This window comes from Dermacentor albipictus, chromosome 10 (genome assembly GCF_038994185.2).
Source record: "Dermacentor albipictus isolate Rhodes 1998 colony chromosome 10, USDA_Dalb.pri_finalv2, whole genome shotgun sequence".
Classification (NCBI taxonomy): domain Eukaryota; kingdom Metazoa; phylum Arthropoda; class Arachnida; order Ixodida; family Ixodidae; genus Dermacentor; species Dermacentor albipictus.
The window spans coordinates 97,606,315-97,616,482 of NC_091830.1; the positions used below are offsets into that span (position 1 = coordinate 97,606,315).

The 10,168-nt window shown below is 45.8% G+C and overlaps 1 protein-coding gene across 1 annotated transcript in view; it reads right to left on the reverse strand.

Annotated features, from left to right (window-relative positions):
- The window catches only part of LOC135897305 (uncharacterized), a 70,361-nt gene extending 66,523 nt beyond the window's left edge, over positions 1 to 3,838 (reverse strand). The window contains exons 1-2 of the mRNA XM_070527218.1: positions 3,713 to 3,838; positions 3,236 to 3,372 (exon numbers count right to left, since the gene is read on the reverse strand). Of these exons, the coding sequence (XP_070383319.1) occupies positions 3,236 to 3,350 (115 nt within the window). The 5' untranslated portion in view covers positions 3,351 to 3,372; positions 3,713 to 3,838. The remainder of the gene's footprint in view (positions 1 to 3,235; positions 3,373 to 3,712) is intronic.
- Positions 3,839 to 10,168: the final 6,330 nt, after the last annotated feature.

Genomic DNA, 10,168 nt, shown 5'->3' on the forward strand with positions numbered 1-10,168 from the left:
GTTACAGAGTTGTAAACTTGATAGTTTCGTTTTCTCAAAATTTTGAGTTTTTGCCAATTTTTAATAAGAAATTGATGACCTAAATCGAAAATTCGAAACCAACAGTCACTAGATTTTAAGTTTTTCTTTTAAATGCAAGAAACCTCGGTAAATGTGGTGCAGTGGTTGCCGAGAAAAACGAATTCTCCTTTTACATGTATTTAGATAGGAGCACCCGAGCTAAAGTTTCCTCTTAACCAGCGCCTGATCGCTCCAAACTTCCCAACTCCCATCGGGTTCGGCGCGTAGCAGACGACAGTGCTCGGTTGCACTATGATTGACAGGAGCATGTTGTCATTTTGACGTCACCGCGCCCCGCGGCCGCGCCCCGCGGCTGGCGACGTCGGCTTGGAGTAGGCCAATAGTGCGCGCCGGTAACCAAATGAACGCGCCGAACATCGATCTCCAATCGTACCCATGTTTAGCAGAAACAAGCATCCGGGATTGTTTGCCCCGAAATGTTGCTAGCTAGAACAGTATTTAAGCGTTGTGTACGTACTGTTATGGGTACTGTTCATGCTTTCTTTTAGTCAGCATCAGAGCATGGAAGGGTGAAATATAAATGTATGCTAATAAGGAAATCAACAAAAGCGTAGTAGTGCTATGGACGCTCGTCTATATTTAGCTGACTCAGTATGAACAAATCTCAGTGCTATCGTAACAAAACCATAGCGTGGTTTCAATGCTGTTTCAATGGCGCCTCGAGAGGCATTCAACAGGTGGGGCACAAACGACTCGGAATAAAACTTTATTAGCCAATAATCAGGAGGTCTCACCACTTTCCGCTGGGACCTCTTGGAAACGCACCATCATTGGCGAATACCTTATTAAACATTAACCAATGACATTTCACCGTTGTGTCCGCAATTTTTTGTACATGTATTTAACTAATAAAAAAGAAAAAAAAGAAAATATTAAGCTAATACGAAGAAGTTGATGAGATGAATTTCCATAACGTATATTAAAGAAGCTGTCGCTTACTGATGAGTTTAAGCAATAGGCGGCGTACTTAGACCTGTGTTACTTATTCTATCCCTAATTGCTCTCATTGAGCACGCGCCAACCGCAGTTAGGCTATCAATGTATGCGGATGACATCTGCATATGGACGTCTGCAGTAACACGCTTACAGGTGCGAGCGAGAATTCAGAGCCGCCACCCAAGCCACTATCTACCTCCGTAATCGATACCTGGAAATTTCCTCCGAGGAATGCGCGCTAGTGTCACGTACGCGCAAACCCATGACAAACTACAGGGTAATAATAAATGGCCAAATAATACCGTGTGTTCGATCGTACAACTTTCTAGGTGTCATAATCGAGAGGGACTTGTCATGGAGCCCTCACATATCATACGTGAAAAAAACGGTTGGCAGGCATCTGCCACCTGTTCAAGTTTTTCAGTGCCAAACCCTGGGGAATTTGGACAAGTGTCATATTACAAACAGTAGAGGGTGCGTTTTCTTGGCTTTCTCCGATAGAGCTTGCCAGCAATAACCAACGCAGGTAAAATGAATCTACGCACAATACAAAGTCTTCAGGCTCAAGCCCTCTGGATCTGTCTACGCCTGCCTCAGAGTGCTTCAACAGTGGCCACGATAGCAATCGCTAGAGATCACCTTGTCAAGACCCACATTGAAATTGAGGTGCTGAGCACCCATATAAGGCATCTAGCCAGGACTCCTCACCACCACTTAGCCTGTCTACCAGCGGACAGACCACGCACATCTTTCAGCCAAACCATAACCGCGTATGATGAATCATTGGCAGCTTGTTTCACTCCGGCTGCGAGACCTTCGATTCCTCACTGTTGCCTCGCTCAGCCGAAATTCAACCTCACAATACATGAAACCGCGACAAAAGCTGATCTATTATCACCAGCCCTTCAACATCTCACGTTACTATATTTTACGATACCTACCGCAACTCTACGCATATCTACACTAATGGATCTGTCCTGCCAAACAGCTCTGTGGCGGCAGTCGTGATACCAGCGAAAGTTACAGCGATCAAATTCAAAACGACTCACGCGACAACATCGACGGCAGCAGAGCTCGCAGCCCTCTTTACTGCCCTTCCATACATTGGCGATGAACCGGCACACGAGTGGGCGCTATTCTGCGGTTCGAAGGCGGAACTGCAGTCTCTATTGTCACCTTTATGACGCGGACCGCAGGAAGAGCCAACATTTCACATTACAGAGATGTTACACCATATAAGTGATGCAGGCCATGCAATTACCTTACAGTGGCTTCGAAGTCACTGCGGGATTATCGGCTATGAACGGACCTGTCCAGCTGCCCGCTCAGCCCATATTGAGGAGCAGCAAGTAACAATTCCCTTTCTAGAATTAGCGTAGCACGGAAGCTCCGCCCACTCGCTCGGCAGTGCACCACGTCGCAATCAAATGTGCCACACATAAGAAATACTCGACTGTACCCCCTTGATCCGACATTAAGTCTTCGAGCGCCATCACAGCTTCGCCGTGGAGACGTCACGCTTCTGTATCGACTGTGTTTGGGCCTTGCCTTTACCAAAGCCTATGCATTCCGCATAGGGATGACTAACACTGCAAGCGGTGAGCGCTGCGGCCATCAAGAATCGATTCACCATATTGTGTACACCTGCCCGCAGTACCTGGAGGGAATGCCTTCGCCACGAATTTGACCAGCTGGATGGCCAACCGCTATCGGAAAAAAGATTTTCTCACTATCGAAAGGACCTAACGTCACAGAAGAAGGCCGTGCAAGCACTATTGCGCTTTCTGCGATCTACCGGCATTTGTGAACGTCTTTAACTGGAACACCTCTTGTGTGTGTATGTGTCTCCGTGCGTGCATGTTTTTTTTTTAACGTTTTTCTATCAGTCTTCTTTCTAACCGCTATCTCACATCCCTAGTCTAGGGTAGCAAACCGGAGACTGATATCTGGTTAACTTCCCTGCCTGTCCTCTTCGTCTCTCAGTCTCTTTCTCCTAATGCGTCCAATTTCTCACTTGTCTCACTCAATGTGTTAGACAAAGATTGTGTTTGTGCTTGAAATTGAGGACAGTGGCACAATAAGTGGTCAGTATTCTCCTCGCATCCACAAACATCACACGCAGGGCTATCAGCCACGAAAACACAAAAACTAAATTACAAAATTGCAAAGTGAAGAAATCCACAAAAATGCAAAGTGAGTAATGAAAAGGTTTGCTCACGGGGCAATTGTCTGTTGCAGCTCATTGTTTGTTGAAAAAGTAGGCACGACATGACGTATAATATGCCGATAAAACCAGGTGTCCACGCCCGCCATCGAATTGCATTGGGTTGCATGAATCCAAGTTATTCGTTTTTCCTGCGTAGTCATAAAAGAGGACATAATATTATGAACATATTTCCGCGGGCCCTAACACTGAACGAGAGTGCCGAGTTTTACTTCAACAACTAGAATGGATGAAAGTTAGACGAAAAATGCAATATTATCGCACGCAACATTTCTTAATTAATGCAGTGTGTCTTAGAAAGAAGGCATGTGCGCGCAGCACATCGCATGTGGCCAAGAGCGCTGGCTCGTTAATGATTTTGACACAAAAGAAATTGTGGAACATCTGGGAATGATCGGATGTCCACCATTTTCTTATAGAGAGTTCCACTTCATGAGTCAATGCTGTAAACATTAGCTATCCGCTGCTTACCTTGTAGTTTCTCGGAGGAACTGGATCAGGCAAAGTAAGCGCGCACGGACAAAATATTTCTGGTCAAATCACTGCAAGAGTTCTCTCTGAACAACTCATGTGACACATCACAAGCGCACGGAGAAAGTATGACAGCCACTAACATGCGCCACAAATAAAGTACACTCTATAAGCAAGCAGAGTGTCGTCTGAACTACGGGAGATGTAAAAAAAAACTCCGTTACTATATTACCTGTACTAGGCGCAAGCGGCTGGGTAAATATGCCATCTCACCGAAACCGACGCTCACCGCGCATCATTTCTCATACATGAGCTATAAGCCTTCATGCGGTTCTAGGTAGCGGCCGTTGGCTTTGCAACAAATGAGCATTGGGAAGGAGTTCTCCGTACTTTCCTTATAGACTCCAGAGCAAGAAATGGAATCTACTTGCTGAATAAACAATGTAATGCTATATTTTTTAAGCTTAATGGTCTACTCTGCAGGACAGGCGCTGAGCACAGACGTACTCTTATGGACTCTTAATACCATGTTCCGAGGTTAGAAGACCAAGTATGCACCATCAAAAAGGTCCATTGACGCTGATTTTATTTGAAAGGCCGGTATTGTGTCAAGTAGATATCATTGCGGATAGTACTCATTGGCTATTTAATTAATTTTTCTTTCTATCTATCTATCTATCTATCTATCTATCTATCTATCTATCTCCTTACGCCCTTCCAGTATCGCGAATTGTCTGCCTTGTTGAGACGGTAGGTATGAGCCCCTGCTTGTGATGCCTGCGTGGTCGTTCCATTCGCGTTATTCCAGCTACATAATTTTACTGTCGTCATGCGGTCGCCAGGACGCTTTCTACTCTCACCTAGTCGACGAAGTTGTCTACTAGCTCAGGTAATTGAGAGCGGCCTCGTGGTCGTGATGCCATCGAAGTCGTTGCGCCGCGATTATTCCAGTTTTGCCATCCAACACTCGTCAGGCCGACATCGTCACGCCATCGTATGCATACACTCGTCATGTACTCGTTCACACACCGCCATAGTGACGCTGGTATCACTGCATCGTCGTCCTCTGACTCGTCATGCCGTTGACGTGTTGCCTTCGTATTCACCCTGTCCATCTATCATTCTCATTACTTCAGTAACGTCATACCATTGTCATCATGCCATCGTCGTCATACCGCCTTCGTCGTTCCATCGACGACAATATTTTTAACGCGATAGCGTTAAGGAGCTCGTGTCGCAGAAAAGCCGGTGTCGTCGGCGTCGGGTGTCGGCGTCGGCGGCGTTGACCGTGAGCGATAAATCACGGCAGGCGCTTCATAAATAAAAAGCAACTTCCAAGATTGACCCGGTGGGAATCGAACCCAGGTCTCCAGAGTGTGAGACGGAGACGCTACCACTCAGCCACGAGTTCGATGCTTCCAAGCGGTGCAAACGCGCCTCTAGTGAATGCGGTGTTGCCTTCGAAACGAGCCGTGGAAAGTTATACTGCGGTGTATATCGGTAATTATGAACACGTAACGTACAGAAGTCACAATTACACGAGTTGCGAAGTGCGTTTCCGCTGCATTTCTTCTGCGCTTTCCGCACACGCAGAGCCATCTTGCGGCAAACACAGAAGACCCCCTCCTCTCAATGTACGGCGCTGCCCCGACAGGAGGCGCGCCGCGCGCGCATTGGGACCGCTGCCAGGCGCGTCGCGGGACTCCCTCTCCCCTGACGACGCTTCGCCGTGCTCCCGGTTTAGATTACTATCTATCTCTCTGCCCGTGCCGATCACGACGTTTGGCTGGCGTAGATCGTTTCCCCTCCGAGACACCGAGTTCTTTGGTTCGTTTCTTTCGCTCAGGCGCACGTTTCGTTGCCGCGGCGAACGCTGCGTTGCTCGACGCTCACCGCGTGATAGGTGGGCGCTAAGTCCGATGCGGGGCGCATCGTAAGTGATCGCTGTGCCGTAGCGCATTGTCTTATACCCCTTGGCGGGTCGACGGGAACGCTGTCGCGTCCCACTCTTGAAGGCGAAGCTTAAGCGTCCTCCAATTTTTATTTCATTGTATTGTGATCATAATCCCGTCATACAAACGTGATTATGAGGCCCTTTTCACGCCGTCATCGGCAGCCGCTCTCATGCATCCATTGTCGCACCACCCTCGTGTTGTCGTCGTGGTCGTGCCATAATCTTCATTCGTGATCCGTCATCCCACTGGCTTCGTGCCATGATCATGATACAGGTTTCGCGATACAGTCATCGTCACACCATTGTCATCATACACTCGCCATCATCCCACGGTCCTTATGTCCTTGACTTGCCATCGTCAATACGCATTTGTCGCCATACTGTTATGTCACCGTCCTCACTCTGTTGTTTCACCACCGTCATTACTTTACTATCGTCAAGCGTGCCTCCACGCCGTCATCAAAATTCCACCTTGGTCGAGCCATCGACGTCATTCCTTGTTCTGCATGGTTTTGTAATTGTGCTGTTGTCATTCAATGGTGCTTATGTCATCGTTGTGCTGCCATCGTCATTATTGCGTCATCGTTACAGAGACGCCATCCAACATACGCTGTGATGCCGCTGTTTTCATGGGGTCTCGGTCATGCGATCGCAGTCATTATCGCTTCTTCATCTTGTTTTCGACATGCAGTCGTCGTCACACCATCATCGCCATGTCATTGTGGTCATCATCTTCACGTTATGGTCGTTATACCACCGTCATAACGCATAATCGAATTGTCATTGTCATTCTGCTGCCGTCGTTACGCGCCTTTGTCCTTCCATCGACATCATACCTTCTCTCTCCAGTCGTCGCTGCAGCAGTGTCATACAGCCGTCGTCATGCCTCCATGCTCATGAGCGAACTTGGCAAACGTGTGTCATAGCAAAGTGGGGCGATATCGGAGAGCGTCGCATTTAAACGAATCAACAAAAGCCTGAGAATTAGCACTACACGTGTTAAAGAAGCTGGACTTCTTGAATATTCTTTGTCACAACATTGCTGAAAAGTTATTCGCGTTAACCTCGAAAGTCATGGTAAGATACGAACAGCCCTATTTTTTCTTCAAAGCTTAGTACATGCTTCTATTTCTTTTGGAGCATGTATCATCCTCCATACTTAATACTACATTTGTCACAAACATTCAAACACTAAGCTTATACAAAACCATATTTCGGCGCCTAAACAAATGAGTACATCTTTTGTCAATGTAGTACCGTCGATTATGTACACATAGCTGCCAGCGCTCCTGCAGGTTATGGAGGTAAGCATTTATTGAGGATCCTCATTGTCAATCACCGTAGGTTTAATTGCTGCGGTAACATCATGACGCCATCGTTGCGGTAGAAATTTCACACGGGTAAACAAAAATTTTTGGCGACATGTCCAATAAATTCGGGGATGCCGTTGGGCAGCTTGCTCGGGGAGTGATTCAGGAGGCCGGAGCTTCGCATTGTTATAAAACAAGAACCCACCCTCCGCATTAGCTCAGCGGCTATGTTCTTGTGCTACTAAGCACGAGTTCAGAAGATCAAATCACGGCCGCCGCGGCCGCATTTCTAAGGAACCGAAGTGCGTAAACTACTTCCTTCCTTGCGTTGGGGGGCCATTGAAGATCTCGTGGCGGACAAACAAAAATACGCAGTGCCGCATATTTAAATCGAGCTTTTGGCACGTAGAATGCCATAATTCATTTCAATAAAAAGTATCGGATTTTACGTGCCAAAACGACTTTCTGATTACGAGGCATGCCATAGTGGAGGACTCCGAAAATTTTGACCACCTGGGGTTCTTTAACGTGCACCCTAATCTAAGTACATGGGAGTTTTCGCATTTCGCCCCCATCGAAACGTGGCCGCCTTCGATCCCGCCACCTCGTGCTCAGCAGCCCAACACCATAGCCACTGAGCAACCACGGCAAGTCATTTCCAATCAAAAGAAGAATGACTGGCCAGATGACAAAAACTCAGCGCCGAGGAAATGATTCACGCAAACGTTTTAAAACATCACTGTAGAATATTTGCTTCATTATTTGTTCTTAAGGCCGGCATGCAAGGTTCGCCGGCACCTTTTGAATGCTCTTACAAACAGGAAGCGGACCTGGAAAATCTCTAACGATGAAACAAGCAATAAAATAGATTTAATACTCTCTGCCGATCCAAGCATCCTGCAGGTTCTAGGAGTGTTAGGTAAGGTAAAGTGTAGTGATCATAGGCTAGTGAGACCTAGGATTTTCCTCAATACGAAGACAGAAAGAGCAAAATTGGTCAAGGAGAAACAGGTCAACCTAGAGGCAGTAAGGATAAAAGCAGACAAAGTCAGGCTGGTGCTCGCAAACAAATATGCCGCTTCAGAACAGAGACATGAAGGCGACATAGAGGTAATGAATAAAGTTGTAAATACGCTGGCTTCCGAAGCAGCAGTTGAAATAGGATATAAGGCACCAAATCAGACATCAAATACACTCCCGATTAATCGAAGTACCTAATAAAGAAACGACTAAGAATAAAAGTGTTCAACTCAAGAAATAAGACAGAATAAATGGGACAATCCAAAGTGATCAAGAAGGAGGTAGGAAGGAATATTCGAAATTATAATACTTCGTTAATCGGTAAGCTCACCCGATTAACGAAGTACCTAATAAAGAAACGACTAAGAATAAAAGTGTTCAACTCAAGAAATAAGACAGAATAAGTGGGACAATCCAAAGTGATCAAGAAGGAGGTAGGAAGGGATATTTGAAATTATAATATGAGGAAAACTGAGGAAGAAGTAAAATTTGATGCAGTATCAAATCACTGTGAACAAACATTGGCATAGGACTAGCCAAGATGTGTGCATTGAAAAATAAGTTGGATAATATGATTAGCAATTTCGAAGACATAGTAAAACTGCCGAAGAATTCTGTACTGACTGTTGCAGTACCCAGAGCAGCATCGCTACCACCATTCGAAGTAGTAAAGAACAGGATGCAGAGGCTCCCTCCGTAACTAGCGACGAAGTTAGAAAGGCCTGGCAACACTTGAATCGGGAAAAAGCGGTAGGAGAAGATGGAATAACAGTAGACTTAATCAAAGATGGAGGAGATATGCTTCAAATACTTGCTTTCATTCTACGAAATGTCTTACAACTTCAAGGGTTCTAGAGACGTGAAAGAATGCCGATATTATACTAATCCACAAAAAGGGAGCCGTTAAAGATTATAAAAATTATAGGCCTGTTAGCTCATTTTTTGTATTGTTTAAAATATTCACCGAGATAATTTCCAATAGAATAAGGGCAACACTTCTGTCAACCCAGGAAACAAGCTGGCATTAGGATCACAATGGATTAAATCGATGTCATCAATCAGGTAATCGAGAAATTAGCAGAGTACAATCAACCTGTCTATATGGCTTTCATAGATTATGAAAAGGTATTTGCATCAGTAGAGATATGAGCAGTCATAGAGGCATTAGGTAATCCAGGTGTACAGGAGGCACACCTAAATATCTCTGAAAATATCTACAGAGATTCCACAGCTAGTTTATTCCTCCGCAAAAAAGTAGAAAGATACCTAAAAAGAAAGGGCTCAGGCAAGGAGGCGCAATCTCTCCAATGCTGTTAATTTATGCTTGGATGATGTATTCAAGCTATTATACTATCAACGCTAAGGAGTGAGGATCAACGGCGTATTTGTCAGCCACCTTCGGTTTGCAGATGACATTGTCCTGTCGGTCAACACTGGGGACGAATTACAACAAATTATTGAGTACCTTAGCATCGAAAGTGTGAAGCTGCGGTTGAAGATTAACATGCACAAGACAAAGATAATGTCCAATAGACTGGGAAGGGAAAAAGGCTTCATGATCGCCAGTCAGTCTCTTTAGTCCGTGAAGGAGTTTGTTTATCCAGGTCAATTGCTCACATGAGACACTTATCACGAGAACGGAGCTTACAGGTGAATAAAAATGACTTGCAATGCATACCGCAAGCATTACCAGGTCCTAACTGGGAGCTGTTGTGCCAGAATGCGTGTCAACATCGAGGCAGCGGGTGCTCTCCCTCCTCCCTCGTTCTTCTGAAGTGGTTGCCATTGTGACACATTGTAAATTTTCTTTAAACTAGCCAACCTTTTGGTGGGTAGAACTGGGGAGCCCAGTGACAAAGAGCATTACGACGAATCACAATTACAACCTTCAGAAGTACACAGAACTGCGGCCCCCTCGCCGTGTAGACCGCTGGCGCGGAGCTCGGATTTCTCCTGCTAAGAATGAGAAAAATGACGTGGCTGAAGTCAGCATAGGTTCTGTCTCGTTCCTGCCATAGATATTGACATCTATACCTGTTTATCTTTATCAAGTGACCACGTTTCACCGCCTAACAAATGCTCTCGCACTGCGCAGAACGCGCCTGCATTTATGCGAAGTTTTTCGAAAGTTGTTCATGATTATATCCGCTGTCTGTTGTCACCGAATCTTCT